The 26,067-nt window shown below is 39.5% G+C and overlaps 2 protein-coding genes across 2 annotated transcripts; both read left to right on the top strand.

The window, feature by feature from the left end:
* The first annotated feature begins 10,345 nt into the window (after positions 1-10,345).
* LOC126373649 (transcription factor HES-4-B-like) lies at positions 10,346-15,204 on the top strand. Its single transcript, XM_050019865.1, has 3 exons — positions 10,346-10,440; positions 10,684-10,843; positions 13,822-15,204. The coding sequence occupies exons 2-3, from the start codon at positions 10,706-10,708 to the stop codon at positions 14,863-14,865; spliced, it is 1,182 nt and encodes a 393-aa protein (XP_049875822.1). The 5' UTR covers positions 10,346-10,440; positions 10,684-10,705; the 3' UTR covers positions 14,866-15,204.
* Positions 15,205-16,163: 959 nt separating this feature from the next.
* On the top strand, positions 16,164-25,220 carry LOC126373646 (uncharacterized). Its single transcript, XM_050019864.1, has 3 exons — positions 16,164-16,565; positions 20,945-21,165; positions 24,094-25,220. The coding sequence occupies exons 1-3, from the start codon at positions 16,448-16,450 to the stop codon at positions 25,003-25,005; spliced, it is 1,251 nt and encodes a 416-aa protein (XP_049875821.1). The 5' UTR covers positions 16,164-16,447; the 3' UTR covers positions 25,006-25,220.
* Positions 25,221-26,067: the final 847 nt, after the last annotated feature.

The raw sequence follows: 26,067 nt of genomic DNA, 5'->3' as shown, positions 1-26,067 counted from the left end.
TGTAAGTACCTTTTTTACGATGTAAACTTATGAGTAAGTAATTGTAATTAATGTCGCTAAACGATAGCCCATTATATGATTGACGTCATCAACGGCGCTTAACTTGTATCATTCTAAACTGGACAGCTAGGCTCAAAGTCCGAGCACTATCTTGCAGAATTAATTAAGCCATTGAATCATGATACCTATTAGTATCAATATAAAATAAAGCACCATGATAAATAAACAGCAACCGGTCTTAGTGGGTCTCTGTCCGCAGCTCGCCACGGGCGATAGTTTTCCCACGGTCGCGACCGCCCGCTCGTCGACCAACTATAGCGCTGCCATTTGCATCCCGTCCCTCACTCCTACTGTATTAACCGGCCGAACAACTCCTCACCTCCGACCAACGACATCCGACCACGCTAACCCACTCCTCAAACCCGCCGGCTTATCGTGTCCGACAATTCATTTCTTAATAGATGACCAAGAACCTGGTACTAGTTAAACTAGATTCGAGCGGTGATTTATCGTGTCGTTATACCGTTGTGATGTACCCTCAACTTCGGCAAGTTTGTTGGGTGATAGGAGTTTTCTTTATATTATTGCTATAGACAGAACACACCGCGACCTTCTGATTATCTCATCTTACGCGTCTTTAGGATTCCATCGAACTCTTTGGAATAAGTTACTAAATTGTACCTTTAACTTGACTGAACAATATGATCGGTATTCCGCTTCTTTACAGTACTTATTTATGATTAATTCCACAAGTTGCAAACCTCCCTTCTTTATCTTGCTCTTGTTTCTTTACACAGAAACTGACAATTTGTGGGTAGGTACAAGGCTGTTTGACTGCAGTAGGTAGTTTATATCGTTAAAGAATCAATAACTGCATATTTTGAAGACAGTGTTTATGTGAGAGTATTTTGCATACAGGATACACGCTCAAAAGATATTACCCTATATTTTTACTTAATCGAGTTTGGGGTTTATGCACCTATTTCCAGTAGTCTTACCAGTAAGTCTATTGGGAAGGAAATTCCCAATATTTCAACTGGTAATACTATAATGGTAATATATATATATAGGTACTCGGTAAAACTACTGGGAATAGGGGGGGTTTATGAATGTGATGTTAAGTCACAAAAAGTAAAGTAGGTAAGTAAGTAAGTGTGAATGTGGTGTGTGGATGTGTATGTGTGTTTGTGATGTGTTATAAGCTAAAATCTAAGAATAAAAAGAAAGGGCAAGTTGGTTTACCTACTGAATACCAACAGGACATAATAAAATATAATATAATTAAATTATAATATTAGATAGACCACCGAGGCTGTACAGACAGGCAGGCAGGTCTAATACTTATATACCTATTTTTAAATTGACTACGAATAAGCCTCTCATAATCAACATTAAAACTACCATTAGGAAGCCAATTCACTCCACTCTCATCTAAACATCCAGCCTAATCTTTGACCGTCAAAGACGTTATTATGTCCAAGGGTATAATTTGTCTACCGGAGAAGCCTTCAATTGACCACTACCAACGCCCGTGACGCCCATCTCATCTTCACATACAATTAAATTAATACTAAACTAAAAGTTCATCAATATTTTAATGACTTCTAAAGAAATATGAACGATTTAGCAGCTTCAACTTTATTTTTGAAGTGCTGTGAGCTACTTTATTTATTTTATTTTATTTTATTTTGTTTGGGGAGCTTGCAGGTATTAATGAAGGGGTTTGTCTGATAGCCACACAGCTTCCGTGGTCTAGTGGTTAGAGCATTAGGCTCATGATATGGAAGTCCGGGTTCGATTCCCGATGGGGTTATTGTCGAAGTCACTTGTCCGAAAAAAAAAGATGATTCAGTGCTTCGGAGGGCACGTTAAGCTGTTGGTAACGGCTATTAGCCGTAAAATCACCTCCACCAACCCGCAGTGGAGTGTGCTCTATACCCTCTCCGGTTGAATGAGGGGAGGCCTGTGCTCATCAGTGGGACGTGTATAGGCTGGTTATTAACTATAATACTACTTAACTATATGCTGGAGCTTCTCAGACAGTAATATCAGTAAGTGGTGTAAATATTTACTTCGCGACTCTAAAGTTGTATGACACATAATACTACGCACTTAAAATATGAATGTGTGCACTTATAATATATATGAATTCTCAAAGGAACCTTGTTTTTCCATCATCGCATTGGGTCCGCCTGTAATGGTGATGTGTTTGTACTATTAGATATAAGTAAATGAATAAATTAAATAAAAATAAATAATTAAATAATTTTTAAATTGACATGTTTTATTAATTGAACATCAATGTTTTCTTGGACAGTCCTATTAATAAAAGCTATTAAGTTCTCGCGAAATCTCCAAGGCGGCTGAGTCTATCACGGGAAAAGGAAAAATAAAATAAATCGTTTTACAGTGATTTTATTGAGAAGAGACGGGGTCCGACGTTCCCACGCCGGTTTCCGGCCGCGGCGAATTTTGACTGATAACTTCAGAATCACTAACTTTATTGGTACACATTACAAAACAACTAGACTTAGGGTGGTATTGGCCCCGATTCCTGCAAACACCGCCTAATTTTATTTTAAGTTATATCCGTCATTTTCATATCCGTCGAAAAGGAAAGGGACGGATGATTCACAGCTCTTAATTTTAGGAAGAATGAGTAAATGAATGTGTCGGGTTATTGACTGATGTAAAATTTTTAGACGGTTGGTTTAGATTTGTGCTTAAAATTGACGTGTGTTCCATAAATTTTATGCTTGTCAATTACCCGTCCCTTTCCTTTTCGGCGGATAAGAAAATGACAGATATAACTTAAAATTAGATGGTATTTACAGGAATTAGCACCATTAATAAACTAATCTCAGCTGAGACTGTCTTCAAGATCATGCTGAAGTTTGAAATGTTTATTTTTATTTTTTTAAAGAACGTCTAGGGCCCTGTGCCGAGGGTTTTCTTGCAGCTTCTTTTCCCCGGCTATACAGGTTGTGAGAAGCTGCAGTAGTTTTAGGCGGATGAGACGTTCGTTATGTAAAATTGACGATTCAAAGTGTAACTATGTTACCTACTGAATAAAGATATTTTTGAATTTTGAATTTGAATTTGAATTTTGAAGTCCCTGGTTTTATATAAGAACTGTCATATTGACATGATCTTGAGGGCAGTCTCGAAGTTGAGATTAGTTTATTAATACCACCCTTAGTATATTTGTTACTCCATGGCTAAACATTATAAATGATCTATGATCGATGACTTCTAACTTGATACTGCAGCAAAGGGGTTGTGATTTCTAAAATCAATTAAATATTTTATTTTTTTGTGAAAATACCAAAGCCGAAGAAATTATTAAATTACATGTTTGATTGGAAATATTGTAAAAGAACCCCTGAGAAATACTTCAATTCATCATTTTGTTGAATCGGTGATTAAAAAAGTCGATTTGTAACATAATCGTGCGTAAAATATCAGTAACTATTCTAAGGAATGACATCGACCTATTTATAATACCTACCTATCTCTAGTAGAAAAGAGTATTCCATCCGTTTCTAATATTTGCTATCTACGTCTCTAAGCAAGATAGGTACTAATAATTAAAAAAATAAAGAATATCTAAGTATATAACATTAAAAACATATTACGTTTCGATGACAGTGGACGATGCGAGGGTGATGAGCCAGAAACCTTAGTTAGGGCCTATGTAGGTATTGAAAATATACAAGTGGCATAGAATTTCTCTGCTGACGCTGCGCCGGCGCAGAGCCTGGCAATTAGTTGCGCGGGCGCCGCGAACTAGTTCTGTAAACTATCCGCTGCGTGGAGTAAGCGCCGTTTACAATCACCACTTTTATTGGCTGTCTTTTATTTTTGATGGTGGCACTGCCTGCTCCAATAAGGCTTACGAGCGTGAGTTATATGTATGTATGTAAGGCTTTTATCTTTTTTCATAACATGAAGGCGTTTATGAAATCAATACACCAACAGGAAATTAATAATATCTAGATTAGTAATCTAAAATTGCACATGTACAATAGTCAAATGAAAAAGGAATAATTTTAATATTGATTCTTAATCGTTAACTTCCGCAATCCCACGTACGTTTTTTTTTTTGTAATAAATATTACTTTATCAAACATCAAACATTTAGGTATTTATATAGATTCATAAGGTCGTAAGGCCCAAAGTCGTTTTAATAGCAAATCAGCGTTGATTAACTAATGTATCACAAAAATAACGCGTGTGTGCCTGTGGTTGCTTGGGAGAAATTGCCACCATCTGTTCGCCATCCATTTGAGAAGCTCCATTTCAGCATTTCCTCGTTCAATGGCTACCATCTACCAGCCACCCACCATCACCACCACCTCCGCTGGCAGTCTTAACTCAGACCTTCACTATTTCGTGATTTACTTTCAGAAAACGTTTTGAAGTACTCAGACCCGTACGAAGATACATCGTTAAAATAAATCGTTTTAGAAGGTAATGGTGCTAATTCCTGTAAATACCATCTAATTTTATTTTAAGTTATATCTGTCACTTTCTTATCCGCCGAAAAGGAAAGGGACGGGTAATCGACAAGCATAAAATTTATGGAACACACGTCAATTTTAAGCACAAATCTAAACCAACCGTCTAAAAATTTTACATCAGTCAATAACCCCACACAGTTAAGTAGACAACACGTCAAACGGATTGCATACCAGGGACGTACCTTTTGATTCGCCGGGGTTATTCATTCATTTACTCATTCTTCCTAAAATTAAGAGCTGTGAATCATCCGTCCCTTTCCTTTTCGACGGATATGAAAATGACGGATATAACTTAAAATAAAATTAGGCGGTGTCTGCAGGAATCGGGGCCATTGTTATATTAAACACATTTTATAAACATGTGGGTACAACGAAATCCCGTTCTGCGCGGTTACCTCAAAACGAATTTTAAGCAAAGATATATCTGCTGAGCGCACATTAACGAGAACAGATTTTTTTGTTTTTTTCATTAAAAAATAAAAAGCACCTATTGAACAATATGCACAGAGCTTTACAATAACCGCTGCACCGTGTTTTGTTTTCAAAATGCTTTTATCTTGTCTAACTGTAGCCGGTACCGGAGATAACGCTATTGCTATGATGGTGTGGAACCACTTTATATTTGTTAACATGCAGATTTGTTTTCGGCGTAAATAATTATAAAGTTTATTGTCAAGAATAAATATAAAGTAAAATCTTTTAAACTATTACGGTTCATTCATCTACAGACTTCCTTATTGTAGAAACATAACGAAGTAGAAACATAAGCTCCCAATTACATCTCAATGGGGTACTCTCAGATGTACAGTCATGAGCAATATCATGTACCCACTTTAGAACCCTGTCGCACTATCACATTTGACATTTAATGAGGCTCATGGTTTAATTTTTCAGAAAAATTTAATGTGACATGGTTGCAAAGTGTATACATATTAGTACTCATGACTAAGTAACCACTCTTCAACGAGCGTTCTGGGGGGTTGAAATGGACACATCGAAGCAATTCATCTAAGTAAGCAATATTGCAATTTGACATATAAAAGTAAGTGAGCAATGCAAACAAATGTCAAATAGCAATATTGCTTTCTTAGATGAATTGCTTCGATGTGGCCATTTTAACCCCCCTGTTATTGTAAAAAACTTAATAACCAAATGAAACATGACATAACATAGGTACCATCACGCCTGCATCCCCAAAGGGGTAGGTTTATACACACACACTCTTGGTAGTTTTAATTAAGTCTCATGTCATAGGGGGCGAGCCAATGGCCATGAAACGGGCACATCGAACTAGTCGAATTCAGCGGTTTCGAGCGAGTCAGGGTTCGAACCTGTGACACTACGATGGAAGTCACGCGATCTCCGAACAAGGCTATTACGAATTCATAATATACATAGTGGGTCGTGTACGTTCACGAGTACTAATTTACTAATATGTTTACACTTTGAAACCATGTCACATTAACTTTTTTGACAAATTAAACCGTAAGTCTCATTAAATGTTAAGTGTTGATAGTGCGACAGGATTCTAAAGTGGGTACAGGAGCTCTTGACTGTACTAGGTTCAAGATAAATTATGAAATTATATTTACCTACTAAATAAAGACACATGTAAAACTAACGAAAAACATTTTCTAATTTCTATTAAAATTATTTATAAATTTCAAACAAGAAAAACCTAATAATAAGTCCGGCATTTAATCACGTTTTTCTATGATGTCATAGTCAAACAAATTCCATAGTAATTTCATGTTTTGACGTTTAGTAAAAAGTAACTGATTTGACTAGTTGGAAACTAGTCTATTCATCTATTTACACATACTCGTGGTTTGTACATCATAAAAACCCATCTCAATCATCCCAGCACATGTGAACATGCTATTTTAATCCAATAAGAATGAGAAACAGTCGGGCTAAGTGTTTATTTTTTTGATACGCTAATACGGCATGTGTCGGGTGTCCAGTGACGTGTGTAGTCGTGTGAACGGATCCGCGTTCGATTCCCACGCGTGCCACGGGCATGGCATGCGCTGCGGCTGAGCGTGTGGCGTATAAACAAAGACACCTACACACCTTAGTTAATGATAATGAAGACAGGACTGTATGTAGGAAGAAAGTTCGAGAACTCAAGAAAACACCGTCTTGCAAAGGCAGGTGTGAAAGAGATGAACGATGATCGGATGTAGTGTCCGACCGAACTTTCGGTTTCGGTAGAAAATCCTGTTTCGAGCTGATACTGGTCGGATGTCATACCACCAACTTTGTGGAGTAATCACAATGAAAACAGGACTGTAGCGGTAAAGAAAGTTCGAGATCCATGAAAAGGTAGACTTGTATTATGTATTCTGTGGTCTTGCAAAGGCAAATATGTAAAAGACTCATTACTCCACAAAGCTGGTGGTAAGACATCCAACCAGTGTCCGATCGAAACAGGTCAAATGTCTCACACACCACTAGCTAATGGCATTGCGAAGTACGCCAAAGGATAGAATAAGCAAACTGGAAAACACCGCGAGATGATGATACAAGTTACAAGAGGAAATGACTGAAAACCAGCGCTGGATGGCGCCATAACATGGCTCCATGGTAGCACAAACTGAGCCATTTCCTTTTGCCCGTATTCGCAATATTCATAATTACTTAGTTTATATAGCAAATGTAAATTGTTACTGGCAATAAATTTATTTTATTCTTATTCTTAAAAAAAGTTGATTGACAATATTAGGCGGAAACCACGGAACAGTAGAAAGAAAAATTTATCATAAAAAATGCTATAGTTGAATATATCGGAAGAGCTAACCATTTGCTTAATATATCAAATACTAAGCAGCGGGCATAAGAAGTCGCTGCAAAACATCGCGAGGAGTGAAAATCTGTTATTCGAACCCTACATCCCAATAAGGGATAAAAGGATTAGAAGAAGAAGAAGAAGAGAAGCAACGGGCATAGTCAGACAGACTTATCAATCAATCAATCAATAATACTTTATTGCACAACAACATATACAAAGGACATAAACATACGAATAAAACATAAGCACAATAGGCGGCCTTATTGCTAAACAGCAACAGCAGCAGACTTATCATCTCACAAATTCCTGCATATCATACTCTAACTACGGACCTGAGTGAAACAATTATACCTACAGAAGAGACATTCTGACCGTTAGACTCGTGCGAACCGAGATCTTGAACACTTTCGACCGTTTTATGCCATAAACGATGTTTACATAATTGAGGATTATGTCGTTGTCAACGATTATAGCCATAAGACGAATAGAGCTGCGCTTAAAACGCTTGCTATCGATACTCGCGCCATTACCAACCATAAATATTGATTATTAAGGGTCACAATGTTTTGATAACCGGACATAGTCGTAAAGGCTAATGTGTTAATCGACTATAAAGTGACTATGACTCCATAATTCCTACATGTAAAGTTTTAAGAACTAACAAAAAGTGTGACAAAATATTGTCATTACGTTCACATTTTATCGGCTTACAGATTGTGTGACAACTTATAGCGTATAGCCAATTAGCTACACTATGCATAAGTATGTACTCACCTTGACTTCGTGTGAAAATCTAGTAGGCCTCGTCTACTTAGGCTTATACATGGCCACACTACCTATGCACTGAAGAGAAGATCTTACATAACATAACATAAACAGCCTATATACGTCCCACTGCTGAGCACAGGCCTACCCTAAATCAACCGGAGGGGATATGGAGCATACTCCAACACGCTGCTCCAATGCGGGTTGGTGGAGGTGTTTTTACGGGTAACAGCCGGGCCCAGCGGCTTAACGTGCCCTACGAAGCACGGAATCATCTTACTTTTTCGGACAATCAGGTGATTCAAGCCTGAAAAGTCCTTACCAAACAAAGGACAGTCTCACAAAGTGATCAGATCAGATCAGATCAGAATCATTTATTCAACGTCATTATCATGGATAAACTTGTTGAAGGTCAATGTAACATTTTTGAATTTACGTCATTTCGCAAGGTGTTATGGCTGAGGAGAAGAAATGACAAGAAACTGCAACAGCAACACAACAGCGACAATGTCCCCATCGGGAATCGAACCCGGACCTCCAGATCGTGAGTCTAACGCTAATGCTGAAGATCTTATTGCTTATTTTTTATAACAAAATTATTTTATTAGCTTACGTGCGTATCGTCTGCCACAGTGAGCGAGCGGCTTGATGCCCACGGCTCAAACCTGCGTAATGTAATGTCGGAGTTTTGTGATGTTTGAGTGTTTGACCAACTCTCACTCGGACTGAGTCACCCGGAATGTGTCATTGTTTAGTCTAAGCAAACCCGAGCTCAAAACTCGGTAACATTGGTTAGCATTTTATTGTAGACAAAATACAGGCTTTAGTCTCACCGCAGGAAGTCACACCGATAACGCGTGCATTTGATTACGTATCCTCTTGAGAATGTCTGATTTATTTGAACAAGAACCGACATTCTTGGGTCCTCGAAAATCTTGGGCATAAGTGCGATCTTTATCGGAGTAACTCGTCGCGAGCTTACAAGCTTTTAAGGCGAATTTGTAAAATTCTTTATTGGTGCGCTTTCTTATGAATTGATTTTTTTTTGACGTGACTTATTGTAGATTTGCCGCAGATAGCATTAACTACTTGGCCGGACAAATGGGGAGCGCTGAATATGAATTGAAGTAACTACCTACTTACTATCCAATGTAATCAAGAACTCCACATATCTCATAAACAACTTCCATCTAAGTTTCCATCTTATCGCGTGGTAAATATATATAAAGATAACAAGCGTAAAACCATTAAATAATAGATCTAAGTCTTTGTAATCATAAAGTCCATTCTAAAAGGTTAAACTAACGCGGCCTGTCAAAAGTCTATAATTACACTGCAATTATACAGTTTTAAAACTGTAATTTTATTTAAATGGGGTCCGAAACGGACAATAGCGGGCCGATTGTGAGCCGAAGATCGCGGCTCGCGCCAATTTTTACCTGGCCCGAGAAAAAATCGTACAAGGGCCATTTTGACTTGTGTCCCATTTTAGGGCCCCTTCCATTTGTTACGCGAGGTTTTTCAACGTCTTTTGTCTAAGTCACTGAAGGCACCGACAAAGTGAAGGACGTGTAGCGGTCGGACAGATCGAGCTAAAGGTAATTAACGATAAAAGTCAATAGGAAAAAACGAAAATAACTGTTCTTCTTAAAATTTCCAATGTGCGGGAATTGCCGGAACCCATAATATTATGAGCAAGCTATACAAGTATTTGGAATTGAATAACGATATAACGTGATTTTTGGAAGGAAAAGGATTCTGCAAACAATGCTTTGTAAGTCAATAGAGGCCGACACACGTGGTACTCTGTGGCAAAACTATAAGTTTTCTAATTTATTTCCCATTATTTATGATATTAGTAAAGTTTATACCATACTACTTATTAAATGATTCTGTAAATCTAGAAGTGCTTATGGCGGTGTTTATGTAGGTAGGTATTAAATCTCAATCTACACTAATCGGGAAATACTGAAAACATGTCTACTTAATAAAGCTATAAATTAAATACAGTCAATAAATCTAGTTTAAGCCAAGACCTTATTTCGTCAATCACGCCACCTTTTACACAAATATTTCTTTGTAAAAAATGGCTATTGGAGCGTACCCTGGGAAAAGTATGCGACGCATGCATGAAACTCGATAGTCGGGCCACACGTGGTCGTAGGGCATGAATGGGCGCGGGGCTTGCGCCGGCGCAGGGCTGGTGGGCGGGGGTGGGGACGGCGCGGGAGGGGGCTAAGGCTTTTTTCAGGCAGTACTTATCGAGGCGCGGGCGGAGACGCGCGCACGAGCTTAAAAGCTCCCGTGTAGAAGCCGTTGTGTAATTTGAATTCAAGTGTTTCGTGTCTAAGTTTTTTCTATAAGGTTGGTACGGTTTTTAATTCATTTTGGTTTGTGATGTCTGTTAAGCATAGGTTATGATGTTTTTTCCTATAGTTTGGAAATATTTGTATTTTTTAATTTGATATGTAGGTACTTTATTATCTTTAAATTACCTACCTAATTTATTAATTTGTGGTCTCAATGTTAACTGTTTAATTTATTTCAAATTCAAAAATTAACTTGAAATGGCACTCATAATTAACACTCAGTTTATCTTTTTCTTAGATAATAATATAACATAAGAATCATGTCTGCTGATCCCGCGCCGCTGTCAAAGACAGCCAAGTACAAGAAGATAACGAAGCCATTGCTTGAACGCAAGCGGCGCGCGCGCATCAACCGCTGCCTGGACGAACTCAAGGACCTCATGGTCGGCGCTTTGGAGGTCAGTACAATAATTTATTTGTCCTACCTTAACAGCTTTCTTTACATTTATTACCTAAATATAAGAAATTGTCAGGAAAATCAGCCTTTTAGCAGTGAAATAGTGAATACAGTTATCTCTCTCCTTACATGTTAGCTGGATATTAAAACTATTATTGATTATCTATAACTTCTACAACTTATAATTTTGCCTTTTGACGCACAATGACCAATAATACAATGGTTTTTTTCGCAATATGACACATTCGCATATTGACCTATTAGCATTTCTACTAAAACGCAAAATGACGCGTACGTGAAAAGACGTATACGTATAATGACTAACGGAAAATTCGAATTTAGACATACACGCAAAACGTCCAAAACGCATAATGACGCTTTAGCAAAACTAACAATACGCATAATGACCAATACCAAATCATTTATTGTCATTAAACACGAAACAACAAATACGCTGTTAGGTTAGCCAATACATAATAAGAAACAATACAATATAATAAATAATAGTCTATGAATGGGGCAAAGAAAATAAAATCACACATAATATGAGAAGTTGAAAGTCCACATAATATGAGAATAATGAACGGTTTATTAATGGATATTTTTGAACTACAAAAATAAACTTAAAAGTGACTCTGGTAATATTCTTACATTAAAATAATAATCATGCAATACGTTTCAGCCGCGAAAACACTATCTTCCTAAGATATTGCATGGTGTTATTTTTTTTTGCATGCAGTTCACGCAACAAAATAGACAGTTTCATATCAAAATCGATATCACATTTTCTTCGATTTACTTTTGGCTCGCGAAATAACGATCTTGAAATTTCATGGTCATAAAATTTTGTTTCCTTTTTAAGTTTAAAAATAAAACGGTAAAGGCTTGGATGTATGGACATTCTCACGTTCAAACGGTGGTGCCACCCTTCTAAACAGTTGGTAGTGCGGTGTAGTAATGTGGCAGAGCTAAAAACATCAGGTGAAAATGTTTTAAGCCACTGTCGCTCAAAGTAGTGTATAAACAAATGCATTTCTTCGCATTCAGGCGATTCGGTTACAATCAACTCCCAAGCTTCCTTGATACGGTTAGCAGGCAAAAGTGGCATTTGGCTTATTAACCTCAGTATTTTTCGACCTTCACTTATTTTAGTCAATTTAATTTGTTTAGCTTTTTTCCAAATAGCTCTTGAAAAATGATAGTAACATCCAGATATTTGGCAGTCTGAAAAGACGCGTCTGACAGCATTTATAGCTGCTATCTCGTAATCACACTTGAACGACTTAAAATGGACTTTCAACTTCTCATTTAACAATTTAAAGAAACGTGTGTATGTATCCTCACTCTTATCAGGTAAGAGACCATAAATTACTGGAACTACATTAGTTGATTTATGTGTGGATCCCAAATCAACGTGAATTGTGTATAGCTGATAAAATGGAGACGGAACACATTTAAACGTGCCGTCGCCAAAATAATCAAATTTCGAATTTTGAATAAAATTTTTAGCAATATTGGAACAAAATATTAGGATTTTCCTTGAATCACCATCCTCACAAACCAATAGGTTTTTTCCTAGTACCTCAGGGACCGTGACATGTTCGAATTTTATGAACTTTAAGCTATTGCAATCAAGATATTTTTTTCCGGCTCTATATAAAGAATCTTGTATTTCTTTTACTGAAGGAATGTAATGTATATATTCAAGTGCATCTTCAGCCTCTTTTATAGGCTCAAATGTGTTTTCGACAATAGTCTGCACAGTTGATGATAAGTCTTCACACACTTTCCTTTTACAATCCGCACGAAGTTGAAATATTTTATTGAATTTAGGGTCAGACTGGCACAAGTGATCACTCGATCTCACTATATTATTCATATTGTCTAATGTTACTGTAGCAGAACATATCTGGCGTTTTACACATCTCCAGATAGTCGTATCATTGAAATTTTTTCTCGTGTTCTTGTTGTAGCGATAGCCATTATGCAATAGAGATGGGAATCCTTTTTGGTTATTCACGAATTTCATATTGAATTAGTATAGTAAACGTCGTTATTCTCTTCAATACAATAATAATTAATAGGGAAAATATTAATGAAAAATGCTATTTTATTTCCTTTTATGCGTCATGTAATGAAATGATACTTATGTCATCATAATACTTTTTTTTTCTAGCAATACCTATGGCTATTGGCCAGTACCTAAATTGTATCAAAACCTTGTTGATTGAAAACTTTTTTTACAGACAAGCTTAAAAAATGTAAACTTGTTGCGCGTTAGTCAAAATGCTAATAGGTCAATATGCGAGTGTGTCGAATTGCGAGTTGGTCATTATGCGAGTTTAATTGGTATTGGTCATTATGCATATTGGTCGTTTTGCTTAGGCGTCATTATACGTGTTGGTCGTTATGCTTGTGTGTCAATATTCGTATTACCTGTTGGTCATTGTGCGTATTGGTCATTGTGCGTCAAAAGGTAATTTTGTTACTACTATTTCGCTAGGTAACTTGCTTACTAATTTTTGGCAGCCTCACACATTCAGGGGCCTTTAAAAATATTATGTCAGCTCTAATCTTCTACCCTATACCTAATTATATTTAATATATACGTAGGTAATTAATTTAACAGCTAGGCGAGGTGCTTGGCAAAAACAATATGATCTCCATCTATTTATAGACAAGCCCGTCCTATCCCATAAAAAAACTGATCTCAGTACTCATCAAAACGCGATCCATCATCAATTCACGCGCCATTTATTTATATCGCAGACCGGTTGTCCTTCTGTTTATTACTCGAATACTTATCATGTCCCGACTCGAGGCTAAACTGGAATATAATAGTACAAGTTCCATTAAGGATCAAGGCCCCGAGTACCTCCTTGTTTTGTCGTACAGTTATATTAATGTGACGCTGCCCGCCGGTACCGTGAGAAACATCGCGCGCACCTGCTCCTGCCTACATTTTGCTTTTTTTTCCAGATCGATGACGACAACCTGAGCAAGCTAGAGAAGGCAGATATCCTTGAATTAACCGTTAACCACCTCACAAAGTTGCACAGCCCTAAAGACCCAGTTATAGAAGCGAAAAAGTTTCAAGCGGGTTTCGGACAATGTGCCGCGGAGGCGTGCCGGTTCATCATGTCGGTTCCGGACTTGGAACCGAAGGTTAGCCAGAGCCTCATCAGTCACCTGTCCAGACTCATCACGGCGCAGCCTTTGACTATTCAAGTGCCGGACAGACCACACTTCTCGCCACCGACGTCACCATCTTCCATAGTGTCCGACAGACAGCACTACTACAGCGACCCCGAAAGGTCATCATCAGATGCTGAAGATTCCGTGTACTCCGGAGACAGCACCTCCAAGCAGTGGGCCTACAGCCGATCACAGCCATCAGGCCCGAGGTCAAATCCCCCCCTGTCGGGGCTGCTGACGACAGTCGACAAGATCCCTCAACATCACTCTGAACAAGTATCCGGAGTACCGAGAAACGGAACTTATTTCAACAGAGTTCCAGCAGAAGCGAAAGACGTAATATTGCAGAAAATCAGACAACACATTATGGACAAACGCGGCAACGACGGCGTCGACGCGAACATGACCGCGGACCCGGCGGAACCAAAATATTTACACAGAGAGGAGCCATACAGAGGCGAGTACGTGCACCAATACCCCCCGCCCAGCGTACCTAGCAGCAACGCTACATTGGACTTAAGAAAAGTGAGATCCCCAATAAAATCAACGCCGGAAGTTTCGCCGAAAAAAACAGTCGCGTACTACAACGCGAATCAATTAGATGCGACGCCATCTGATAACAAAGTTGAAGCGCCAGTCAGTCTTCCGGAACAGTGCGAATCGCCTATGGATTACAGCAACTTGCCGCCTAAAAAGAAAAGGAAATTAATCGAGTACCAGGAGTACAAAAAACAAGAGGAGGCGAGGCGGCAGCTCGATGCTTTTTATGCTGAGAAAAAAGGCGAGAGACCACCGGCGGACCTCGAGGACAAGTGGCGGCCGTGGTAGACCGCGCTCGCCGCCGCCACCGCCACCGCTGCACATTGTGATATTAATAGTCTCTTCCATGACAAAGCTTTAATTCGTACTTTTAAGTATGTTATCATAGATTAAGTAAATCTAATAATGTTTTCACGTGCCTTACTTTTATGATTTATGAAATGTCATAGTCTCGTAGTTATAATTTCACGTTGTTTGTAAATGTGCCATTTTTATTTGATCTCGATGTCTTCCTGTGAATGTTCACTTAGGAAAGTCTTCCGAAATTTTAAACTATGTTGCTTGGTTATTTCTATTAATGTGTGATTCTGATTATCTTATATTAAATGTGTACTTTAAAAGAATAAACTGTCTTTCTCTGTCTGAGTAGAACGGTCAAGCAATTCATTCTCTCATTCTCTCTAGACCTACTAGAATACTTGCCGCTCTACGTAACATAAGCTCACGACTATATTCCCTATTGGGGTAGACAGAGGCTCATCCATTGCAAAGTAAACAAATACGTAGATACCCACGCCGCCCCAATGCCGCCGTGCACAGTGCGCCCTATCAAGCATCGTCAAAACGAGTAAACCTATCCAACTCCAAACACATGCCTGACATGATAAACAGTACGGGAAATAATTAGGTTTTCTTTATATGCACGGTATCTTTCGACAACTTCATACATAGTAGGTGGGTACCTTGATTTTCCTGACTAGGTAGCTACCGCAGAAAAACATTTGTAGGTGTTGAGAAATAGTAGGCACCTACATAAATATTATGTAAATGACAAACGTAATGAAATAATTATAATTACCTGACCTAATATTGTACTAATTTTAATTATTATTAATTTAGTTATTATAATATATTTGAAACTTGTAGTGACATCTGTATAATTTTATTAATACAACTACGAAATAAAAGCGCCATCTGTTGTATCTAAAGTATACTATTATTTTTAGACTCAACATAGCAATGTAATACTGGCGTTCATAAAATGGACTAGAGGTCAGCACCTCTGAACTTAGCGACATCTATTGATAACAAAACATTAAATATTAGTATCACAAGATGGCAGCACTAGCGTTAAACTTGTACCCAACAGTGACATCTATTGATATAAAAACATTGATGATTAGTATCACAAGATGGCAGCACACACCATTGTCTACTCGACACTAGATGGCGGTTTAGATTAAAATGTATTTCATTTTAGTACAAACTATTAGCTGATAGATGGCGCTATGCAGATGTAAACAATATTCTTTGTAGTAATTTCCGATTGGTCTCGTAGTAGCGGAGTAGGGCGAGTGGGGCAAACGCAAATCAACTCCATTCATTCATTGACGCGCCGGCCGGCCGGCCAGTCGTCAGAGAGAATCTGAAGGTAACTAACGACGGTTACGCGCCGATTTTATAACGAACTCTTCGAACATTTAAAAAAAAGAAACGCGTTTGACATAAATGACAGTTGTTTTGAATTGAAAATATTGACTAGCGTTGTAAAGTGTATGGTGTATAGACGTGCTTATTGTGGATTTTATTTGTGTTTTGATGATTTTGGTGTGGTGTGACATGTCATTTGGTGTGATGTTGTGGTAAGGCGATGCTTGTGGGAGAGCAGTCGCCGGCGCCGCGGGTGGTGGCCGGTTTGCGAAAACTCCGGCCAGAGCTTACCCCTGGACCTGTACCTACTCCTGCAGACCCCAATTTAAGGATATCAGGTCAGTACCAGTAACATAACATTTAAACACGATGAAAATATTTTATCTCTTAGTCCCTGTCCGTAGTAGGTATTCTTTTTCATGTTTCCTACTAGTAGGTAAGATTAATTTCGTATCCGATAAGAACATTGTAATGATAAGAAAAAAAAATTGGTTCCTGTAAAATTATACCTACCTGTCTACCTGGATTAAAAGATGTAGTAGGTCATTGAACTCGAAATATTATGTGCATACTTCTGTTTTATAAACATTAATCTATTGTTTTAGTTTGTAATCAAATTGGTAGGTAGGTGTGCTTATAACCATGATGCCTATTCGGCCAAACTGTAGGGTAGGTCAGTTCGTATAAGAAATCAAACTACCTATATTCGTAGGCAGGCTATCGAATCGTTGGCTACGTTTTACTTAGAATCGATTATTATAAAACATCTGCCGTTATCGAAGCTGGTGGCTAGTGGTAGACTTGATGGGGCAAAACATCTGGCATTGTCTATCAGCTGTGATCAACATGTGCGCTAAATGTCAAACATTGCATTCGGATCCCTTCGCCTTCATTCCAAAGTTGTGAAAAAATAAACAAAATAAAAGGCGTAATACATGTACTAGCTATTAATAGGTAGGCTATTGGTAGGAACGGAAGGCTATGGTTATTTCAGCTTTCTAAAATAAAAAAGGTCATCTCATCATAACCTAAATTAATCGGCTCTTACCTACCTACCTATTTTAAATCACACACAGATCGATTGTATGTACCTACCTACCTAACAGGTTAATAATAAAAAATAGAATTAGGACACCTGTCTTAATGCTTGCATAACGTTTTAATGATTCACTACATTGTGTATCAATAACGTGTTAGGGTGAAAAACCAGTAACGCATTTTTCTTATCAGTTGTAATGTAGGAAATACATGATGCAATTCAAATTCACATAGGTATACCTACCTGCCTTGGTACTTACATGCATCCCCCCCCCCCCCCCCCAGCGTTATTCTGTTTTCACAGGATTCCCTTTCTTATCCTGTGACAGGTTCGGTTTTTTACATGCTTACCTACCTACCTACCTATCTATTGGGTTTATTAAGTCCCCCAAAACGTTTAACAGGTAAGCTGCATATTATTCTGATTACCTACATTACTAAGTTGAAACTCAAAGCAGTAACATACCTAAAATAATAATAACAGCACCACAATTCATGCAGCAACTAAAAATAATGACAAACAATGCTTATTCTATTGATACGCCATACTTACATGGCCAAAATATGCACATTCGCTTCCTCACGGTGATATGGATTATGATGGTCATCCGCCTACACGTTCATGAACTTGACCGTATAGATAGATAGGTAGGTAGGTAGCTACCTATAATATGTTATGTAAATGTTACACTACTCCGTATAAGTACCACAATTAGGTATGATGACATTAATCCTTCTTCTTCTGATCGTGTGGATTTTGAGGTGGAATACCAACCTCATCAACCCTGGTGTCAGGGTTATTACTGAGCCGCCAAAGGCCCCTGACATGACTCATGTAATGACTACATACTTACATCAGTAAGTAGTAACCGGGACCAACGGCTTAACATGCCTTCCGAAGCACGGGTCATCTTACTTTCGAACAATCAGGTGATAAGCCTGTAATGTCCTAACCAAACTATGGATCACAAAGTGAAGCTGGAGCTGTTCGGTCTAATGACCTAAAGTAAAGAAGACTATTCATTATCTTAAACTGTAACTGATATTAATGTAATGATAATCTAGCATTCATTTCTATTGAGAACTAGTAGCTTTTTTTTTTTTTTGACGTGACTTGTTGTAGATTTGCCGCAGATGGCATTAACTACGTACTTGGTCGGACAAATGGGGAGCGCTGAAGGCTCTCACCCGGTACAACGTTTAAGACAACAGGCCTGAGAGTGCCCAGTTGGCCGCGAACCTCGGCTCAGGGCGTCGTCTGAGAGGAAAAATATTTGAAAGAATTAATCGACCCTAGTGGGTCGATAGCGATAAGCGCTGAATGAGGGAAATCGTCGACCACGCCGGCGGGGTCGGTATCGGGGTAAAGAACTAGTAGCCTAATTGGTTTAGAAGTATTGTAAAAAGAAAAGGTCAGTCATTGACTATAATCGTATCTCATTGATATTACATACACAATACTGTATATATTTTTCGCCTTTGAGCTTGAATTTACAATAGATAATAGTTTTAAATATGAATAGGGCTCGCATGATAGGTATTTTATAAATATAAAAGAGCATCATATTCAGAATTAAGAACAATTGAATTTGGTAATTTCGTAGTGTTTACGCTTATCTCAATTACCTATACTAAAGGGTCATTAGAAAATTCATTGTCAACATTTATTTACTGGTATTACCAACAGCATAAAATAATATAAACAGTTTATGTTCGTCACACTGCTGGGCGCCAGTCTCTCCTATAAGATATAATCCCTTTACAATTCACACAGACCCTAGTGTATTTAGAACCGCTGGTTTCTCCCTAAAGAAAGACTTAAATACCTTTCTTGGAGAATCTCTTGCGCCGCCGCATCTTTCATTCATAAAATATGTTAGATGGTTAATTTTTAACCCTTTAAGTGCGGTGTGGTCGTACCAAAAATGTCTTCCACATCCTGTACCAGCGACACACAAAATGTTCGCTTATATATTCGTCGATAAACGTGTAAGTTGGTTGACGCGTATATTATAAGAGCACATTTTAGGAATTAACACAATTGGGTATTTGACGGGACAAAGATAAATAAAATGCCAATCTAGAAATAGAAGCCCGTCTAAGATGACCGAAAAGCAATCTCATTTAACTTTTCGACTTATTTACGTATTTTATTTAATAATTAAGTAACAATGAGTACGACGTTTGACCGCTTTTATTGATGACGTCAGAGGACAGTATTTCCATACATATTCCGAAGAAAACTTCCGTTTTGACGTTTTGTAAAAAGTATCTCATTTGACCAGGTTGACAAGTAGCCTATTGACTCTTTCATTACAGACGATACGGTTCACCATCACCACCTATCGTTGGTCTAATGAAAAGTTCAGGTGGATGTTCAGGTCGTCAAATCAAATAACATCAACAACATCCTCTTGCTATGGATGTACCTCTGACTAACCCCATTGCTTATGTTATCAGTAGTTCGACAGCATTGAAAGGTTTAAAACGAACCCTTGATGTACTACTAACCCTTTATGTGTTATGTATGTGTCTTCCTCTGCTCATTAAGCATTAATAAGTATAAGTAGGAACTTGCAGTAAAGCCTGTTTACTTACCAATCCCCATAAGCTTGCTCAAACAAGATAATCTTGCTCATTGCCCTACTTTCGTATTCTTAGTAATTCACACTCGAATACAAACAGATTAAAACCACACGCGATGGCTATCGCTTTTCTGAAAATACAATGTTTGATGTGACTTTTAAAGTACCATCTGTACATATCTTCATTACTTCGACGTATTAGCTGTTGATAATGTTATTTTCGCTTCATAATACTCAAATTTCTTATTATTGTTTTAAGATTTATATCGCCACGTTATACAAGTAGGTAGGCTAGGTAGTAGGTAAAAACCCGTGGTAGCCCAGTTGGTAAAACGCTTTGAGGTCGCGGGTTCGAATCCAGCACAGGCCTAAACCAATGAATGCCGAATTTGTTTTCGAATTCATGTTTGGATCATAATCACATGATCAACGGTGAAGGAAAACATTTAATCCACATTCCCGACAAATGCATTTTCGGAGGTATGTGACCTAACCTGCATTGGGTTGGTTTTCCCTTCGCAGGTTGGAAGGTCAGACAGGCAGTCGCTTCTGTAAAAAACCGGACCTGTCCAATCTTCAGGTTAGGTAAGCGGACCGTGTGAAAAACGGGATGATGCTAGGGATGATGATGATTCAAGTAGATACTCATTAGTTCCATTCGTCGGCGTACGAATCCACAATAAATATCTGGATTTGACGTGCGTGTGTAGGTACTAGATACCTAAGTACACTTAGTTTAATATTCTAATACGAAGCAAACACCGTCTCGCCTTATCGACCGATCTGTTACCACACATTCAGTAAAGTTTATTGTATTGTAAAGACGAAAGATCGTCTGGGATGCTCCCTTTTTTGCACCCTAAGCTTGCGCTTTGGAAGTACGAATTTTCTTCACACGTAAACGTATATCTATGACGACCAAAAGTTGAGAGAACATTGGAACTGTCCGTGCGTGTACGACCGGCCTTATACAATCACCATAAGCCGAACGCGCTCGCGAAGTCATCGCATCGTATCTTATATCCGCGCAGCACGACCCGCAATTTGCCGCAAAATGCACTTACTCCTTACTAACTCCAAAATCTCTCTCACAGGCGTCCTTCGCCAGTACTACTCCGACGATGCCACGTCCTGGGCGTGGGTGCGTGCTGCCGTCCGCGGCGGCTGCCTGCTCGCCTGGCGTGACGGCACGCTGCCCCGCCGGCCGGCGGCCCGGCTGCCCCTGCGACACCTGCACCTGCGGCCCGCGCCGAGCCTCGCCAACGCCTTCCAGCTGTCGCGACTGCGGGATGACGCCTCCGTCGCCACTTTTCAGGTGAGCTCTGTCTTCACGCTTGTTAAAGGCCGCTGCGTACAGGACCACATTGACAAACGGACCACAAACCTCGGGAAATTTGTTGTCCTAGAAGCCGCCGGGTCCGGACGTTGTGTCCAGTAACGAATAAGTAGGTGAGTATATTAGGTAAGTACTTTGTTGTATTAGGGTGGTATTTATAAACGAATCTCAGCTGAGACTGCCCTCAAGATCATGCTCTAAGAACTGTCACATTAACATGATCTTGAGTGCAGTCTCAAAGCTGAGATTAGTTTATCACAAAGTAGGTACTTACCTAATATACTCACCTACTTATTCGTTACTGGACACGACGTCCGGACCCGGCGGCTTCTAGGAAAACTAATTTCCCGAGGTTTGTGGTCCGTTTGATTTCGTGAGCGTACAAATGCTTTGATTAAGTATGGAATGTAAAGCTTTGTTGAATATATGAGCAATGCTAACGATGCCCGGCATTTTGTGATCTTGTATTATACACGAGTACCTTACCTACACGTGTTTCGCGCGCAAAAGTACCAAACAGTTTTATTATCTGACGTGGAATAAAGCAAGCAATAAGGTGAGAAGTATTTATTACCTACTATTCTCGCTTGTGAACGGGTATGATTTCGTACGACTTTGTGTTATGGTTGTCTAGATTTTAATAATATCTTTTTTCCAGCCAGGCCCATAGCTTAAAATTACAAAAATAGAACATAATTACACCTACTACATAAATAAATCATAATTCATAAGTTTAAACACTGAATAATTGGGTCGTGTACCTACTAGGTTCAAGATAAATTATGAAAATCTGATTGCTAAATAAAAACAGATCTAAAACTAACAAAAAACATTTATTTTTTTATATTTAACTTGTTTATGAATTTTAATCAAGAAAAACGTAACAATAAGTCCGACATTTTATCACGTTTTTCTATGACGTCACAGTATGTAAATGTTATTAGAGAATTTCGTTCTAAATTCAAAATATGTATTTTTGTAAATTGGCTTACAGAAACGAGCTTTTACGGAACTTTTTCTGTTCGTTCAGTGACTTATGCTGTGTTCGTATTGACAGCATTTGGGTAGTCTTTGCGTAAATAGTATCCAACAATTCGTATTCAAATTCGTGTTCATACGCTTCATCTGTATTCAAAGAATAATTATTTCGTGTGGAGACATTTTGTTCCTTAGGAAATAAGTTATGATTGGTATATTATGATCACAACTAGCTCTTGCCCGCTGCTTCGCTCGCGTTAAATTCTGAGTAACAAACTCTTTAAAGGGCTTGGTGGCAGATTTCTAAAATATGCACATTTTTTTAGTCATCATCAATTTTTATTTTGCCTTTCTACCTTGAAAATTCTGGAATGCTACATTACAAATTTCACTCCCCATTTTAGGAAAGGGGGCGGTTAGAAAGAGACGAAACGTATCCTATGTCACTCTCCATCCCATCAATTATCTCCACTTAAAAAATACGTCAATTCGTCGCTCCGTTTTGCCGTGAAAGACGGACAAACAAACAGACACACACACTTTCACATTTATAATATTAGTATGGATAACAGTGTGAATTTAACGGGATTCGTACATGTTTCCTCTTATAAGTTAGATTCAGTTTTTACCATTAGCAAAATATACAGTTTGTATTTCATTTCCGCGATATGAGTGATTCTGCTGTATCCGGGAAATGTAGCTCACCGAAGAACCAGAAAAACTTTTCACGAGCAGTTTGATTTCGATCATTATTCTAGATTTGCGGTTTGCGGGTTCCGAGCTGATCTGGGCTAATTGCTAGCACACTGGACGCATTATGGCTGTGATCTAGATAAGTAGATTCTAATGAAGTGCAATAATGCCAGCTATTATGTGAACGTGTTGGTCCGTGACATTGACTGCGTGAATGCATGGTTTTTATTATTTTACGTACTTGGAACGTTTTGTTTTTGGTATGGCATGAAAAAAGCCTTACAATGTTTCATGCTCAATATGTGGATGTTTCCGAGTTCCATTTATTTAAACATGGCCGATTTTATACTCATTATTTAATCAATTTAGGCATCTGCTTACTTCGTGTGTCGTTGTTTAGTCTTTATGGTCATTCTAAGCTAACAATAAGGCAAGTTACAATATTGCATTTCAAACAGATAATAGAATATCGATAATTTAACAAATTATATGCACCTATGCGACAATGTCCATGTCGTGGTCACGTCGTCATATCATTGTTCATAGGACAATGCCTTCATAAATAATTATAGACGCCAAGTTATATAGCAGCCCGGCTTCCACACACAAATGAGAGTGCAAAACATTTTACAACGTTGGATGCTAAAACTAGACAAAATCCATTGAAATGCACAGCCTTTTGTATAAGCTGTTTATGCTCTAGACAAATTGACAACAAATATACTTTACTACAGATTTGCTGGGACCGTAAGAACAACCAGTTACTTCTTTCGTAAAAATAGTACTTGATTCTCAGGAGTATTTGAGCAACGTCTTGCAAGACGCCTCGGACCCCTCAAGACGCGCCTTTCTCACGATTCGTTCGCTTTAATAGACCTCAATAAAGCGAAACACCCGTAAATCACCGCCATTGTACCTAGCGACCTTTTGATAGCGCTATTTAACATAAGAAGGGCTAGACGCGCGAAGGTGTTGACACCTAAAAGAAACACGTTTGGACGACAAAGTCATAATCCCCGTATAAAAGTTCTCCTTCTTGTCGCGTAACATGACTAGTCCTGATTGTAGACCAAAAGACCCCTCGTAGCTCCCATTGATCACATTTGCATACGGATTCGGTTGGCCTATTATTGCCATTCAAAATTCAATATCATCTTTGCGTATAATGTTATGATTAAGTCATAAATTGTGAGCTGCATTGTAGCAAAATTTAAATGTAACGTTTCGTTGTTGCAGACTTGCAATGCGGCGGAATACGCCCGCTGGGTGCGCGCGCTGTGTGTCGAAATACTACGTCAGACACCACTGCCACAAGTCCGGTTTCTGGACGTACTACCGGCGGCAGACACAGGCAGAGAACCAAAGAAAGAGGCTCCTCAGCAGGAGACGCCGGCGGGCCCGCCTCGCCCGCCGCCGCGAGCCCGCCGGCGACTGCTGACGTCACCGGAGACCCTCCTACCGCGCAGGGACCACTCGCCGGCCGCGACTGATGAGGGCATCGTCGTAGAAGACGACGACTACGACTCATCGTCCGACCGCAGCCTCGACCTGACCCTCTCCCTCGACGCCTTGAAGACCACAGACGTGGTCGATGCGCCCGTACGGACGGCTGAGGTCATCAAATGCGACAATTGCAGCAAATTGAGCGCGAGCGCGCAGCAACATCACACGCTGCCGCGCGCGGCGAGATCTAGCGAATTGGAGCAAGGTCGACACCGGTACCTCAAGCGCTGGGAGGGGACGGCCGGCGGCGCGGAGCGGGGCAGGGTCGCCATGGAGGCGGCGCGCCGCAAGACCTCCGCGCTCGAGAGCCGCGCGCGCTCCTGCTCGCCCAACGCCCACGAAGCGATAGCTCAGTATGTTCCTGTCAGAGAACGTAGGGCATTGTTCGAGTCCCTCTCGCAGAGCGGCGGCAGCCTGGCGCGCAGCACGGAGCAGCTGCCGACGCGGCCGCCGGCGGTGCTGGAGCCCGCGCCGCGGCGCGCCGCCTCGCTGCACGACCTGCAGGCGCCGCCCTCGCGCTCCGTCAGCGACCTGCGCCAGTTCTTCGAGGCGGTGGCGCGCGGCGGCCCTTGCTCCGCTGGCTTGCAGCGGCACAGTGCACCACCCAATCCCATACGCGCTTTTGCTTCTCTCACCTGCGCCTGATAGTGACTTGGAATGTTTCCATTGTGAGATTTGCGGCGATTGTTAGCGATAAACTGCAAAAAAAGTGCTGAATAGACTGTGCGCGACAAAAAACACGCGATTCGAATGTGCCAATGAGAACGATTTGTGTGATGGCGCCCTGACCGTTCCTGTACATATTGTAGATAGACTCACGGCGTTGACCGCCGACCGTCTCACTAAGTCGTTCGTTTTAAGACTGTTAAAAGTATTGTTATAAAGTACCTAATATAAATAAAATGTATTATCTATTATACAAAGTTTTTTTGTTGTACATTCGTAACCCAGTCTGTCGTAACTACTAGAGGCAATAGCTGTCGCACATGCGAACGCATTGTGTAAAGTTTAATTAAAAGTGATTAGTTTTATTGCTTGCAGTCGTCACGCTTTGTTTAGACGGAGCTGATATGGCAGGTAATAACATTTTGACAAAGAGGTAGAAATGTCACTAGTTAAATGGCGCGGCAAAGGTCGCGGGCGCAGGCGCGGGCTCGCTTCGCGTCCTCCACTGATTGTGTTGTAAAGCACATTCTCTTGCAAACTGCTAAGTACCTCCCGCACTGCGTTCAACCCGCTCATTGTTATCAAAACTTATTCATGCTTTTGTTATGTTTCAAAATGGTCACTGAACGGCGCGGGCATTGTTGAAATTTTGTGAGATAATTATCTATTATTCTAAATAACGATCTGTAGTTACTACGTCAACAAGTTGCCATCATCTGTGACCTGTTTGTGTGCAGACATGTCACCTTGGATATTCATCTATTTATGGACAGAATCTCACTTGTGAATATTCATGTTTGTTGGACTATTTCCATCCTCTTTGCATCGTTGATTTCCATGCTATTATTTCTCCTAATACAATTTATCTGCGTGACTTCGTGGCGAAACAAACGAAGGTGACGTCATTGTCTACAACTTGTATTATTACGAGGAACGTCGGATATTCCCATACTAATGAATGAAGCCGATAAGATTAGGAAATGCTTCCGAAGACAAGTCATCAAAGGATAAGTAATGAACTTGAATGAGTCAAGTTTTTCA

The sequence above is a fragment of the Pectinophora gossypiella genome, chromosome 16 (assembly GCF_024362695.1).
Source record: "Pectinophora gossypiella chromosome 16, ilPecGoss1.1, whole genome shotgun sequence".
Taxonomy (NCBI): domain Eukaryota; kingdom Metazoa; phylum Arthropoda; class Insecta; order Lepidoptera; family Gelechiidae; genus Pectinophora; species Pectinophora gossypiella.
Note: the sequence above shows the minus strand (reverse complement) of the source record. Positions and strands in the feature narration are given on the sequence as shown.